The following is a 15,907-nucleotide window of genomic DNA, read 5'->3' on the forward strand; positions in this document are numbered from 1 at the left end:
GAGAACGAGAGAGAGAGAGAGAGAGAGAGAGAGAGAACATCTTAAACCAACAACAACTTTACACTTAAGAGCAAATGCAAATGAAAAGATAAAAAAAACATTGAAACAAATTCGTGATATCTTAAAGGACTTCGATACATATATACTATAGTATATTATATATTATATTATATAAACTATTAAACTAAGCTTAAATCTAGTAAGCAAAAAAACCGAAAGAATAAGTGGAAAACAAACAAGAAACAAAAACCAACCAACCAACCAACAACAACAACAGCAACAAGAAAAGAAAATAAAAAACCCTAGGTTATAAAAAAAGACTTCAAAACGCATTCAAAAAATATATATATATTTAAACACATAAACCACAAATAAAAATCGTAGGCTCTAAGATTTCAACCATAGTAAATGATCAGCGAAGAAAGAACCGAACCTCTCCGCCGTCTGAGAGTATCTGCATATATCGATATATATATATATATATATATATATATTCTAAAGCCGAAAAAGCGCGTACTTTTTGCTTAGTGAATAGTGAATGAAACAGCAATAACAAGAACACAGCAGCAACAAATCATACAAATTGTGCAACCGAAAAGTAATAGCAACGTACAGCGAAAACTTAAAAACAGATTAGAAGAACGAGGAGGAGCATAGAAGGAGAAGAAGAAATCGAGAGGAGTGGAGAGGAGAAGCCTGCAAACCCTAGAAGCTGGCACAGCCTCCTCCCAAAGGAGCCCCGTCTTACAATCAACGTGGAAGCAGCCCCCATCGTCCGCCCGCGCCCACCCCCGCCCCCGCACTCTCCCCACAATCTTCGTAGCGGCAGCCCCTGCCACACACACTCTAGGGTCGCTCCAGTTCCAGAATCACTCAATAATCAAGGGAAACCGTGAAACCGAAAAGCAAATATAGTAATAAATCACTACTACTTCCTATAAACCACAACGATTGCCTACAAATATATATATATATATATGTACATTATATAGAAAGAACAATTATAATCACTTTCCAAAAACAAAAACAAAAGCAAAAAAACACAAAATATTCAAATATCAAACAAACAAAAAACAAACCTAATCTAACCCAAAAGTAAAAGTATTCCCAGTGTATTTTTCTAGTAAAACTAAAATATAAAAAAAAATATATATATATATATTCAAAAATCGACCGAAAAATCATCAAAAAATGCAATAAAGCAAGTAATAATTCAAATTCAATTCTAAAATACAAAAATAAAAACAACAGCAAAAAGAACACCAAAACCAACGGCAGTGCAGCAGCAACAGCAGCGGCGGCAGCGGCTGGAAAAGGAAATGCATTTTCATCGTAGGACAAGAACAAGAATCATATTTTGAAGTACACCCGAAACACACACGTAGAAACCAGGAAGCGATCCACGAAGGAAGGAGAAAGAGGAGAGGAGAGCAGAGCAGAGGAGGAGTAACCACAACTACCAAAAGATAACCAGAAACTACAACGTTACAATATTTGTCGGCATTTTTTACAAACAAAAACAAAACAAAAACACAACCAGGAAACACAAAACACAACAAACAAAACAAACAAAACAAGAAAAACCAAAAGAAAGAATAGCAATTTTTTGTGTGTGGGACATGCCCCGCGGCAAAAGACAAAACTTTTATTAACTTCGAAGACAAGGAATTTCAGTGCCTCTTGTGCCAGTGTTTAGCCAAAATATATATACACAAAAAACAAAAACATTTAAGAAAAAACAAAAACGAACAACAAATACGTATTTATTGCTTAATTTTTTTCTCTTTGATAAAAAACAATTACACTAAAAATCGAAACGGATAAGGATAATAGTATAAAAACAAAAATTAATTTAAAAAAACAAAGACAAAACCAATAAAACACGAACAACAGTTTTGTTTTTCTGTTTGTGGGTCACTTTTTGGACCCATCACCGCACGCTCTCTTCATTGTTCCGCCCGTCATCGTTCTCGTCGCACAGATTTCGGGAGTCAACCATCATAATATCAGCGAAAAGCATCAGTCAGTCGTCTTGCTAGTCCTCCTATCAGCATTTGTTCTACTCTGTTTCCTCATATCGAATCAAACAATCAATTCAGCATGAATACGCAATCGAAGGTTTATCGCACAGGCGAAGGTGAGTTTTTGTATGATTTTGTGTAGCATAAAGAATAATGTATATGGAGCTGCTTCTAACACCCCCCCACCCTCTCTCTCTCTCTCTCTCTTGGTTTTCGTTCAACAGAGATATACGACAACTTGCCATGCGATGGCTATTTCAATATAAATGCCATTCGCAATCTGGGAATTCCCACAACTTTTCCTACCATTGGAACTTTTACGCTTGACTCCACTACTCTGGGCCTGCAGCCTCAACCGCAGCAGGGACCATCGCCTCAGCAGCAGCAGTCCATGCATCACCTTCAGCAGCAGCAGCAACATCAACAACAACAGCAGCAGCAGCAGCAACAGCAACAACAGCAGCAGCAGCAGCAGCAACATCAGCAACAGCTTCTCCAGCAGCAGCAGCAGCAGCAACAGCAACAACAGCAGCAGCAACAACAACATGCCAGCATTGGAATGTTTGATTCGAATGAAGTGCCCGATGTACCACAGATTGGGGTCTTCACATCCAATAGTGTGCTGACCAACGGGGCTGGCAGTTCATCCTCAATCTTTGGCTCGTCGAGCAGTTCATCGGCCGCCGCAGCGGATCCCAATCAGACCACGCGGGAGACGGGCATCATTGAGAAGCTATTGGTAAGTATGGGAATGAGATAAACTTTCACTCTGTTGGCACTTTCTAAAGCCGCCCCATGTTCTTTCACCCAATAGCACTCTTATGGATTCATTCAGTGCTGTGAGCGTCAGGCCCGTCTGTTCTTTCACTTCTCGCAGTTTAGCGGCAACATTGATCACCTGAAGATCGGCGATCCCGTGGAGTTTGAGATGACCTACGACCGTCGCACCGGCAAACCGATCGCTAGTCAAGTATCGAAGATAGCCCCCGAGGTAGTGCTCTCCGAGGAGCGTGTCACCGGCACAGTGACCACCGAACTGCGCACGGACAGTGCCAACAATGTCCTCAGCTCCAGCGAGACCACGGGCCGGATCAGCTATGAGAATCGAGGCGAATGTTTCTTTCTACCCTATACCAAAGACGATGTCGAGGGAAATGTCAACTTGCGTGCTGGCGACAAGGTCAGCTTTCAAATTGCAACGAACCAAAGGTGAGAAAAGCACACGAGGAAACCAGAAGCATAGTAGCATTCCATCTTTGTATTCATCTTTGATCCAAAAACAGAGGCAACCTGGGCGCCTGCCATATACGCCTGGAGAATCCGGCCATGCCGGTCAAGTATCGTGGAGTGGTCTGCTCCATGAAGGAGTCGTTTGGCTTCATCGAACGCGCCGATGTGGTCAAGGAGATATTCTTTCACTTCTCCGAGGCCGAGGGCAATGTGGAGCTGCGTCCTGGCGACGATGTCGAGTTCACCATCCAGACCCGAAGCGTAAGTATATGCAGCACACAGAAACACACTTACCCCTCCATCCTATCATTAAAAAATAAACAGCAGTCCGCCACTGTGCCACCGCAGGGCCGTGAGTTTGCATGCAACATCACGCGCTTGCCTCCAGGTTCCGTAATCTTTGAGGATGTGGACAGCACCGTCTACAAGGGACAGGTCCTAAAGTCCCTCGATCGCAACAATCCCGTGCGCCAGAACAACGACCCGCTGCCGGGACGCATTCGTTATAGGGCGCTCGATTACTCTGAGGTAGAAGTGCCTTTCGGGGACAAGGACCAGAAGGGTGACTTCACGCTACGGCACGGCGATTGGGTGCAGTTCCTGCTGGCCACCGACAGGCGCGATCAGCTGCAGCGTGCCACCTCCATTGCCCTGTTGGACGAGACCTTTAAGGTGTCCGGCGAGAAGCGAGAACAAGGCACCATTGCCTCGCTCAAGGAGGGCTTTGGCTTTCTGCGTTGCGTGGAGCGGCAAGTGCGTTTGTTTTTCCACTTTACCGAAGTGTTGGATACGGTATGAATGGATTAAAGATAGAAGCTTAATCACACCGTTTAATTATAATAAAACTGATTTGTTTAGAGCCGCGAAATCGATGTCAACGATGAGGTGGAGTTCACTGTCATCCAGGAGCCAGGCTTGGCCTATAACAACTCGCGTTTGCAGGCCATACGCATCAAGCATTTGCCGCCCAACTCTGTGGAGTTCGAGACACTGATGGCCAGCAATATTGAGGGTACAGTACACAACATTTCCCCCTTTGCCAATCTGCAATCTCCAATCCTTATTCTCTGTGTGTTTGTGTTTTCTTTTTGCAGGCTGCGTGACACGTGAGGCGCCCAAGAGCCCTATCAAATCTCAAGATCGCGTCGAGGGCGGTGTGATTACCTACGAAAGTGGCGATGCTAAAAAGACTATAATGTATTTTCTTAAAGACTGCGAAAAACCACCAAGGATTGGGGAGCGTGTACGCTTCGATATTTACATGGTAAGCTCTTGGATAAGCTCCTGATCTCGTACAATTCCGAACTGATTGGATTTCGATATCATCTGCTAGGTCAAACGTAACAAGGAGTATATAGCCGTCAATGTACAGCAAATTTCGCTGCAACAGCAACAGCTGCAGCAGCAGCAGGCGCAACAGCAATTGATAAGCCAACAAGCTGCTGCTCAGGCGGCGGCGAGCGCGAGCCTCACTCAAACCGATCAGCTGCCACTTACGAATGGCATCAGTGGCAGCAGCTCGACTGCCTCGCTGCAGAATGGCTACGTAATGCACGGCAGCCCCGGGGGCAGCATCAGCAGCGTGGGCAGTAGCAGCAATCAGGTCAACCTGGACGACTTCAAGCTGGAGAACAACAATCTGGCTGGCACCGAGGGGGGGCAGTTGTATCGCGGCTTCATAGCCGTGATGAAGGAGAACTTTGGATTCATTGAGACCCTGTCCCACGACGAGGAGGTCTTCTTTCACTTTAGCAACTACCAGGGCAATCCCAATTGGCTCGAGCTCGGCCAGGAGGTCGAGTACACCCTGGCCCCCAATGGCAACACCTCTGTTTCGGGCAATTGCCTGCCAGCCGAGAATGTCCGGATGCTGCCCAAGAACTCCATACCGCAGCCGTCGGTGCTGGAAACCGTGCACAATGGAGTGGTGGCGCGTCCCCTGCGGTGCATCAACCCCGACCAGCAGGAATACGCCGGCCTCATTGAGATTCTCGACGAGCAACGCACCACAATCACCTCGCATCACGAGTTCGGCATCACCAGTCTGGTGAACAAGCGAGATCTGTTGCAGAAGGGCGATCTGGTCAGCTTCCGGATCGATGAGAGCGGTCGGGCGGCCGATGTGAATGCGGTGCGGCTGAAGAAGCGTGCCACAGTTGACTCCATCAAGGGACAGTTTGGTTTTCTCAACTTTGAGGTGGAGGATGGCAAGAAGCTATTCTTCCACATGTCCGAAGTGCAGGGCAATACGGTGGCCTTGCATCCAGGCGATACTGTGGAGTTTTCGGTGGTCACCAATCAGGTAAGTCGTTGGCCTTTATTGAATATCTAGGGGGTTGTCTAATGTATCTCCTCATCCACTAGCGCAATGGGAAATCTTCGGCTTGCAATGTTGTGAAAATAAACGATCGTCCCGATCGATTGATCTCGCGGCTCAAGCTCAACGGCGATGACACGGTGCCCCGCCTGATACTCCTCCGTGCACCCAAGGGGCCGCAGGGCAAGGGCTTCTCAGTACTAGCGCGTCATCCACGCATTCCAGGTATGTTTGTTTTTGGGCAATTCTCTAGGGGATTTGCTAAATGATTTCTGCATTGCAGGCAACTTGGTGGAGTAGAAAAATTGTGACGTGAAATGAAAATATTAGATGCAAATCAAAGACAACTACAACTACGACTACAACAACATACAGCTATATACTTATACACTTGAACGGAGCATGCAACCAACTAAAAGCAACGTGAACTTGTCGTGAATACTAACCATAAAAACACACCACAATACACCACACCACAACACACTTATATTGAATATAATCAGTCCCTAGGAGCAATCAAAAACACTATTGGAAGCGATAATAATTGATAATACGCGTACACGTACATATAATACTTATTGAGGGCACGGCGGAGAACGAACCGCTGTATGTCTGAAAATGGAAACCTATTTGTAATATTAATAAGACTCTAGCCCCTCCAATCCAAACCCATTGTAACGCTTTGTTTTCGAACTCAAACGAAAACTCAACTCAAAAGAAAATCCGTGTTGTGGCTGAAATGAAATTGAAGTTCTGAATGTGGTCTGAAAGATGAGATGACGATGATGATGATGATGATGAAAATGATAATGATGATATGATGAAACAACCAAAACGTTTGTATACGTATACTATTTTCAACTAGATTGATGTTTAATTTTAAAATTATAAAATGAATCCAAAAAGCATAATGAAACAACAACAATTATAATCTATGTAATATAATTATTCTACGAGTAGAATGGCAACGAAAACCGTGCATTAACCGCGCCACGTTAGAATTGTGTATCAAATGGCAACAGCAGCAACAACAAGAACAACAACAGCAACACTACACTACAATCTTCTCTATATAATGCATATACGAGTAGTTCCTGCTTCTAATTGCATCTTGCTCTATTCTTCTGTCTCCTTCTCCTGAAGACCTCCTGTTCTTTCGATGCTTTCTATCTTAACTGTTAACCAATTATATTTATTATGAAATAACAGCAGCGAAAACACCAACAGACCCAAATGTAAAAGCAATAAATACCTTAGTCAAAAACAAAAACAAAACAAAAACTATGGAAGCCCCTGCGAAAATCACGAAATGAAATGAAACGAAGAGAAGCGAAGCAAAGCAAAATGAAATGAAAGTATTTATGATAGCTAAACAAAAAGTCTAATTTGTATACAAGCATATATACATACATACATACATACATACATATATCTATATATTTTACATATACATAAACATAGAATGATACTATTATAATTTTGTTGATTATTTTTGTACTTTCGCTTGTGAACCTTTTTGCTGAAGCTCTTTCACTTCACTTGCCCGCTTCAACTCATCTTCAGTTGGCATCCAGACTACTGCAGGTTGCATTAACTTATTAACATTAACATTAAAAAACAACAAAACAAAACAAAAAAAAAACAAAAAAACCATACTGCATATGTCTTATAGGGTATTTATTTAAACAAATCAACAACAACACCATATACATATATACTCTTTGGGTATCGTATCCAAAACAAAAATCACATAAAAAAAAAACCACAAAAAAAAAAAGAAAATAAACGAGGTAGAAATTTACGAACAAGTTTTGTGTGTGACGAGATGAAGAGAGCAAATAAAATTTGCTGCGCCAAATCTGTTGAAAACCATTTAATGAAGATTATAAAAATAATTTTAAAAAAATATATAGTATATTAACGAAACCAAAACCTTATGAACGTGTCGTCAGTAACAAAGAGCAAATATTGTGAAAATTATGAATTTCAATTACTAAACAAAAAAAACAAAACAAAATGAGAAATGAAGAAAAAACACTAATGTAACACACACGAAAATAATATATGCCTATACTCCTTGAGTATCGGGTATAAAGAACAGACACGACACAGACACACACTTTAAGAAGCTAACAAACAAATTCGGGATCAGTACGTCCTATTATAGCCATCTTATATACAACAACCAACAAGCAACAACAACTACAGAAACAAAACTAATATGTATATCCCTATACTCTTTGAGTGTCGGGCGTAACAACAACAACAACAACAAAAGCAACACTAAACACACACACACACACAGAGAAGATACAATAACAAAATCAGAGAAAAGAGCAAGAAAATAGTAACTTTAATATTGTATAACACATCTACAGAACACATATACATACATAGATATATACAGTATATATGTATATATATATGTATGTATATCTTGCGTTGTGGGACACATACATACATACATATATATATACCAACGGGGCGGGGTGGGGGTAACAGCAACAGAAAAATAGTGGGGAGAGGGGAGGGGAAAGATAGCAAGAGAGAAATGCCAAAACGCCATCGAAGCCCAAAAAAAAACCAGATTTTTCAGCGGCTGAGCGTTTCGACATTTATATGCAATGCAAGAAATGAACAGCACACTAACTAAATCCTTATTATAAACAAAACGAAAAACATAAAACATTTCAACAAACAATACAAAAACACAACAACAAAAAAATCGAAAAACTCACAAAAAATGTAACAAAAACAACAAAAAAAAAGATACAAAAATACATACATACATATGTGCTTGAATACGAAAAAAACGCAAAATCGCAAACTATATAAGTCAAATATAATACAACAACAACAACAAACGTAATATAATACAAAATAAATACATACATATTTCAATAAAGCTAAAACACTGTTTTTTTTTTTTTTTTTGCCATCAATTTTTTTGCCTCCTTTAAGATATAGGGAAGCTACCGAAAGAATATATAAGGAATCATTCCATGACTACAGAAAGAACTTAACTTTAAATCCAGCCCCACCCCCTCCTGAATCGGCGAAAGATGAACGCTGCCAGACACTAAACATTAAGTCTAATAAAACTATTCCGACTAAAATCTGTAGAGGTGTGGTCATTGAAAGTAACAGGAAATGGGTATATGGGTATGGGTATGGGTATGGGAATGGGAATCGGATCTATTTGCCTTCCCACAAAAAATGATGTACATATCTTTTTTGATTGGTTTCTATTTTGGTTTTATTTTTGTTTTGTTTTTTATTTATAAGAATAATTTATGTCTGCTTAGATTTGTTCGGTTACATGACATGACATGACCTGACTATGGTATGGTAGCATCTTCAAACGTTTCCTCGTCCCTTCGGTTCCCCTCGCTGTGGGCTCTCCTCTCTGGCTAAGCTTCCTGCTCTTCCGCTCTTTTGCTTGAAGTTATGTTCCTATGCTGCAAAAAGTTCAAAATCTTTTCGCTTCTATATTTATTTTTGGTTGCCTATATGGTCTATATATGGTGATTTGTTTTCATATCTTTTCTTTTTGTAGTTGAGTTGAGGGTCAAATTACTTACGAGTTAACGTTTTTTTTTGTTTGTTTTTCATTTTTTGTTTTTATTTGCATTTGAGTTCTCTATTAGTGAGTATTGCATTGCTTCGATTCGATTTTTGGTTGTGTCCTATGCTAAAATATGTATATTGTATACTAATCTGGCTTAGGTTTAGTAGATATACGAGTATTTCTCGAGGTTTGGGGGTCTAGAACATTTGATTTGAATTTTAAAAACCGATCGATCGATTACGATATACATACATACATACATATATATATAGTATAAAGCCTGTAAAAAGGGATTTCGTAATACAAATAGAATGATTTTTTTTGTTTTGTTTTCTTGGCTGTTGCATTTACTTGACTTTTTTTTGTGTACGGAATTGAATTAATTGATTCGATTCGAACTTACAAATTACAATACTATTACAATTACAATTACAAAAAATAAAGTTCGAGCATTGTATAAAAAATCGAGGTAAACTTGATAGTGCATCGGATCCGGGAGTGGAGCGTGGCGTCACTTGTATGCTTTGTTCATTCTTTGGCGTCATTAATATTTTGTTGTTGCTGGTGTCACGGGGGGAAACTCAGGGCATTCGGTTCAGTGGTTCAGTGGTTCAGTGGTTTAGGGGAAAGGTGGCGGCAGCCGCCGAAGGCATATTCGATTCCAATTCTTGATTTTACGATTTCTAATGGCTGTGTTCGGTGTTCTGTTCTAAACGCTCCCTAAGCAAGCCACGGATTGACAACATGGCTCACTGATTCACCAAACAGGGCTTAGTGTTCAGTGTCCTTCTTTCAGATGATATGAGGGCTCTACTTATACGAGAATGGGCTCATGGGCATGAGGGTGAACTAAATCACGATACCTGTCTTTTTCTTTATACGAGTACATATAGTATTTTGTTGCTTCTTATACTATATCCTATATGAAAGAGAGGGAGAGAGAGATAGAGAGAGAGAGAGAAGAGAATATTTCGCATTTCGATCTTGTTTGTTTTTTCGTTTGTATTTGTTTTTTGGGGGTGGGCAAGTTTTTCCTATTTCGATCTCCTTTCAGAACTGCAACGTATATACTTTCTATACCTTCTGTTTTTGTTATACATATATATGTAGTATTGTATATGTTTTTTCTCTTAATAGGAAGAAGTTAGATAGTCTTAACATACGTGTACATAGCTATATTTGATATCCATGGCGTTTTTGTGGTGCTTACATTTTTGTTTCGTTTTATTAGTTTTTTTTTAGTTTTTAATTTTTTATTGTTTTGTTTTTGGGAACTTTTGGAACTGGGGAAACTTGAATTGCTTGTGGTGTGGGCTGGCTACGCCAAGTGGGGCCCGGGGCCATTCCCCACAGTGGGACAGGGCAAGCCAGGACGTGAGTTTAGCGTACCTATGTATATGTATATTTTTATGTGTATGTCAGCATACATACATATATGTATAGGCGTGTTTGAGGGGTGTGTGTGTGCTCCTAAAGCGGCAAATATGCACCATGTTTGAGAGATAAATGGGCAATTTGCTTTGTCAAATATTTCTTAAGACTTATACTTAGATTTGTTTGCCTTTTGCCTGGGATCAGCATTATCATTATCATTATTCGGTATTGGTTTCCTCGCAGCATTATCATCATCCTTATCATTTTAATCATCAATCCAACCATCCATCCATCAATCGTGACACTTTTAGGCGCTATTCTTGGAGACAAACTCGCGCAGTATGTCGCCAGCCATCTCGACGTTGTTCCGCGATATCCCCAGAGCAGTGATTGCATTCTCCTTGGAGTATCCCGCGTTCATCAGGCGCGCTATATACTCCAAATTGATGTTCTCGTAGGGAACGGAGCCGCAGTCTTTTTGATTGATCGTCACGTTGGCGTAGAGCAGCGGTTGGGCCTGCTGCTGCTGTTGCTTCTGCTGCTGTTGCTGATGCTGCTGTTGCTGGTGCTGCTGTTGCTGGGGAGGCGCAGGTGCAGTCGCCGCCGCTGTCGTCGTTGTCTGGGTCACTGTCTGCTTGGGAGCGGCCTTTTTGCCGTTGGCAAGGGTTGCGGCGGCTGCCAGCGCCACCGACCCGCCAGTGCTGGTGGTGCACAGCTGTGTGTAGTGCGAGGAGGCCGAGTCCTGCCTGGTGAGGGTCACGCCACGGGCCTCTAGGGGGCGGGTATCGATTACGCCGCTGATGGTCTCCGCGGGCCCCACCTCCACGATGTCCTCGTCCAGCAGGGACAACACTGGGGAGGTGGTGCTCGTCGCTATACGCTGCTGCCGCATCAAGTCCTCGGCCAGGGTGTCCACGCTGGGCGTCACATGCGGCGGAATCGGCGGAGCTGTCGTCTGGGGCGGCACGTTGTCCATGCTGCACTGAATGTTGTCGATACTCTTGCTGGTGGTCGGCGGGGCAGTCACCTTGCCCGGAGTCTCGACCCCCGGGGAGGACTTACGCGGCGGCAGTGGAGGTGCCACCACAGCTGAAGCGGTGCCCGACCCAGAGGCCGAATCCTGCAGGTTCTGGAGGATGGCATACGAGCTGGTAGAGGCGGTGTCACTGCCGCTGCCGCTGGACGCAGAGTTCTCCGATTTTCCAGGCAACTTTTGGCCGTACGTGGAGTTGGTCACGCAGGAACCGATCAGGGGAGCACTCATGCGGTTCGTCGACTTCTGGCTGATGCTGGCCCCTCCTCCATTGCTCAGGACAGCGGAGGCCGGCGGGGCCGAGGGCTGGGGCTGCGAGGAGGATCCTGCAGCGGTGCCTGATGTTGATGCTGATGATGATGCTGCTGCTGCTCCTGCCGTTGCCGCCGATGATGTGGACGAGGAGCTGGAGCTGGGCAGACTGAGGACCGGACTGCCGCCCGAATAGAGATCATTCTGCACGGCCATCAGGCTGGGCGTGGTGCTGCGCCGGCCAAGACGCGGCGAGGTGTGCGGACTGTGCTTCTCCGCGGCGGCCCCAGCGGCTGCCGAGGTACTGAGGGCGTGCAGCGAGGAGGTGGCTATGTTGAAGTCGCCCATGTCCTAGAGGGGAGGCGGAGGATTTAGTTAAACAGATAGATGCGTGGAGGGCTAGGGCATGCCGCTAACAGGAGGACTGGGGAGTAGGCTGCAGATCTGTGCATGCAGAACGGAACAGAATGGAGAATCAACAACAAAAGAGAGTGAACAGTGGGGGGACAGGAGAAGGAGATGTTGAGAAAGAACAAATGAAAACATAATTCAAATGCAACCAATAATTAAATATTCATAAAATGTATATATTTTTCTTTTGTTTTAATACGTTTTTTTGTTTTCGTTTTAGCATAAAACTTATTAAGGAAATCAGAAAAAATAAACTAAAGGCTATGATGTATGTATAAAAATTGCATTAGATGTATTACATAAATAAACATTATCGAATATACGCGATTGATGTGATCCTAGACTCGATCTGATCCTAGATCTGCAAGGATATGTTAACGAAATGAGCCAAGGGATGAGTTTTAATTGAGAGCAGTGCCCAAAGGGATTGCCTCAATGAAAATTTCTGTGCTAATACTTTTAGTTTTTTAGCTAAAAACGATCGCTGTCCATTCCGGCCTTCAGACAGAAATTGTGACATGTGCACTCACAGAGAAGCAAACGTTGTGTTTCATTTAAATAATCTAACTAAATTAATCAATTGTTGGCCTCTCTCTTCCTTTCGTTATAGCCTTGTTTCGTTTTGTTATTTCGTTATTTTTCTTCGTTTTGTTAATAATAAATTACAGTCTTAGGGCAGCCCTCGGGCATGATATGGTGGCTGCTTACACATACATCAAACTAAAACCGATCGGAAGCAAACACACGCTACTAAAAACTAAATATATCTTTGGAAGTATTAAACAATAAACTAAAATGAAATAAACACATAACGGAGCAAAATGTATACGTGAGGATGAGTCTAAGGAATACTGCCGGGGATAAGAATACACAAATTATAAAGAGATAGATAGAGAGTGCGCGAGGGAGAGAGAGAGAGAGGTGGAAGCTCTACTAGATAATACAGAACGAGTTACAATTATAAATTCCTATGTACAAAAGACCGATCGAGGGCGAACAGAAAATGAATCATCAAATGAATGAATGCACACAGAGAGATAGAGCAAGGGCGCGCGAAAGAGAGAGAGGAAACGAAACGAATAAGAACAAGTGTGAAGCAGCGAGCGCGATAACGAACATGGGGCTGATGAGCCACTTCCGCTTTGGCGCGGTGCGGCGCACACGAACGAGGAATTTCAACTACATAATGGATGGATGGATGAATGAATGGGATACATGAATGAATGAATGAATGGATGAATGGATGGACAGATGGGATGGCATGGGGTCTGTTCTGAGTGTGCTAGTGTCTATGTCTGTGTGGATTAGTTGCGGATGAGTTTTGGCTAATAATTTAAATATGTTACAGCTAAAACAAACAAATTAATTAAAACTGGAAACTGCAAGAAACTGCAAACTGCAGGCTAAACATTAAACTTATATAAACAATAGCAGTTGTAAGATCTAGTTATATATATAATGTATATATAGGTAGATATAGATGTATATATAAACGAACCAAAAGTAATCATAAGAGTAATGTGTATATATAAATAGCAGCACAGGCGGCAGCGGAGCAGGCGGATCAGGCTTTGAACAAAACTATACCTCTGTATCGTCGTCGTCCTGCTGCTGCTGTCGCCCATTGGTGACATTGCGATTGTGTTGCTTGCGCGGATCGAAGGCATCCACAACGATCTGTTCGGTGCCCTTGATCTCGGCGCGACAGAAGGGACAGCCCTGTGCAAAAAGAGCATATCAATAGGTCAAAATGTTTCACTTCAGGGGTAGTAGAGTTCTACACGGAGCTTACCTGTCCCTCAGAGTCAACCTGCCAGGAGGTGAGGCAGGGCGTGCACAACAGATGACCGCAGGGCTCGATCCGGATATCCTTGTCGTTTTCCGCACAGATTTTGCACAACTGAAAGGTGCTGCCTGGAATGCCAAGAAACAAAAAAGCTTTAGGAGGAAGCGGCGAGGTGGGACTGTAGACATGTACTCACCCATTTCACAGTATAGTTCGTATTGTTCTTGTGTTACAGTTATGTGATCCTCGGTAGGACTTTGCACGGCACAGGACAGATCCGGATTGTAGGCTTGGCCATCTGGATACAAGTAGAAGCCCTCGCTGCAAGTAGACACACATTAATAATCGTCCTATTGAAGACTCTTCCAAGCACACTCACCGATGACCATCGAGCAGCGCCTGGCATAGCGATTTGTTCTGTGGAATCGTTTGGAGAATCTCGCCCTCTGCCGTCACATAGCCGATGGCCCACTGGCCGAGTCGTGTGCAGGACAAACGAAAGACATAGCTGCCGGCCTTGAGGATGTAGCGCTGGAGACGCGCCTTCACCTCGTCGTATGTGAGAAACGCCACATAGCCCGGGTGGGTGACGGCCAGGATTTGCCAGTTGCGCAGCAATGTGACCCACGGCTGAAACAGACGCGTGAAGACATCGAATTCAAAATTCGAGATAAAGTCGTTGCACGTCAGGTCAATGGTGGTCTTCAGGGCCATAGCCTCCAGCCCCGACGATATCGGATGCACTTTGTTTAGCTCCTGTCGAAAGATCTTCCAAGGCACCAGTGTGCTGCGGGCGGGAGAATGCGTGTAAATGTTGAGACGATGCCACAAAGATGCATTGCCACAAAGCGAGCACTCACCTGTTACCAAAATTACTCTTCCAGAAGTCGGCCGCATCGGCCTTGGTGATTCGGAACTGATCGCCGGCAAAGACCCCGTTGGGGAATATCGCCTTGAGCTCGCTCAGCATGTGCGAAAAGACCAAACTAAGTTTGGTCAGGTTGCGGCGGTAATGGGAGTTCTCGTCGAACATCTTCTCCTTCCCCTCCTTGAAGAGCTTGATGGCCTGCTTGCATTTGCGCATCAGATTGTTGATGAAGACGTTGAAGTGCTCGTTGGCGTGCAGGAGGTGCATCTGGTCCTCGTTCTTGGAGTAGATGAGGCGCAGTCGCTGATACGTGTCCGGCAGTATGTCCAGTATGAAGGGTGGACTGTTCTTGAGGTTCATTTTGGGCTGCTGGCACAGCTTGACCACCTTGTCCATCAGTTTCCACGTCTTCTCCAGCGTCTTCTTGTCCGTGGACAGACGCTGCGAGACGCATGCCTCCGAGATGGCACCGTGCAGTTTCGAAAAGAGTGAAGGAAAAATTTTTGGTTGTGATTGCACACGAGCTGTGCCTCTCGTCGCCATCTTTTCTCTGCTGCTGCTGCTGTTCTGTGCTGCGCTGCTGTTGTTGTTGCTGGTTTGGGGAGTTGTAGGTTTCACTCTTGACGTTCACGACATGAATTCAAACCTGGCCAGAACTACGCACGCACTAAACCGAAACTCTCGCACTATTATTTATGCACTAGCCGTGTGCATTTGCACATTTCATTTGCTCCGTTCAGCAATATACGATTTTTTTTATCTTTATCCCACACACAATTTCTTTTCAATGAGTGGTGTGGCCGCGGATTTATCGTTAAAGTACACCGTCCGACCCTCAGAAATATACCAAAATATACCATTTCGTTTAAAAAATATACCGTAAATATACTGACGAAGTCAAGTTCTGTTATACATATTCCTCGTTTTTGATATTCCGTCGAATATTACTAGCTATATAGAACATTTAGCCATGCCATCATAGTTTTATAGGATTGATGAATCAATTTTCTATTTAACTATTGTATTCTTAATACTTACTTTTATTGC

The 15,907-nt window shown here is 43.3% G+C and overlaps 2 protein-coding genes across 3 annotated transcripts; one reads left to right on the plus strand and one right to left on the minus strand.

Moving 5' to 3' along the window:
• Nucleotides 1-290: 290 nt before the first annotated feature.
• On the plus strand, nucleotides 291-7,872 carry LOC108152564 (cold shock domain-containing protein E1). 2 transcript variants are annotated; one of them, XM_017281997.2, is made up of 10 exons: nucleotides 293-2,137; nucleotides 2,246-2,760; nucleotides 2,836-3,230; nucleotides 3,305-3,512; nucleotides 3,576-4,043; nucleotides 4,110-4,263; nucleotides 4,346-4,515; nucleotides 4,585-5,553; nucleotides 5,616-5,793; nucleotides 5,852-7,872. In XM_017281997.2, exons 1-10 carry the CDS (start codon nucleotides 2,101-2,103, stop codon nucleotides 5,866-5,868), a joined length of 3,111 nt encoding a protein of 1,036 aa, XP_017137486.1. In that variant the 5' UTR covers nucleotides 293-2,100; the 3' UTR covers nucleotides 5,869-7,872. The 2 variants fall into 2 exon arrangements, with proteins under 2 accessions (XP_017137485.1, XP_017137486.1); XM_017281996.2 differs by having other exon boundaries at nucleotides 291-2,137; nucleotides 3,305-4,043.
• A 952-nt stretch (nucleotides 7,873-8,824) lies between these two features.
• Nucleotides 8,825-15,673, minus strand: LOC108152690 (E3 ubiquitin-protein ligase CBL-B-B). The gene is made up of 6 exons (XM_017282194.2): nucleotides 14,853-15,673; nucleotides 14,372-14,779; nucleotides 14,189-14,313; nucleotides 13,999-14,120; nucleotides 13,794-13,925; nucleotides 8,825-12,146 (listed from the first exon to the last, which is right to left on the minus strand). Exons 1-6 carry the CDS (start codon nucleotides 15,401-15,403, stop codon nucleotides 10,818-10,820), a joined length of 2,667 nt encoding a protein of 888 aa, XP_017137683.1. The 5' UTR covers nucleotides 15,404-15,673; the 3' UTR covers nucleotides 8,825-10,817.
• Between the last annotated feature and the right edge of the window lie 234 nt (nucleotides 15,674-15,907).

The sequence above is a fragment of the Drosophila miranda genome, chromosome XR, assembly GCF_003369915.1.
Source record: "Drosophila miranda strain MSH22 chromosome XR, D.miranda_PacBio2.1, whole genome shotgun sequence".
Classification (NCBI taxonomy): Eukaryota; Metazoa; Arthropoda; class Insecta; order Diptera; family Drosophilidae; genus Drosophila; species Drosophila miranda.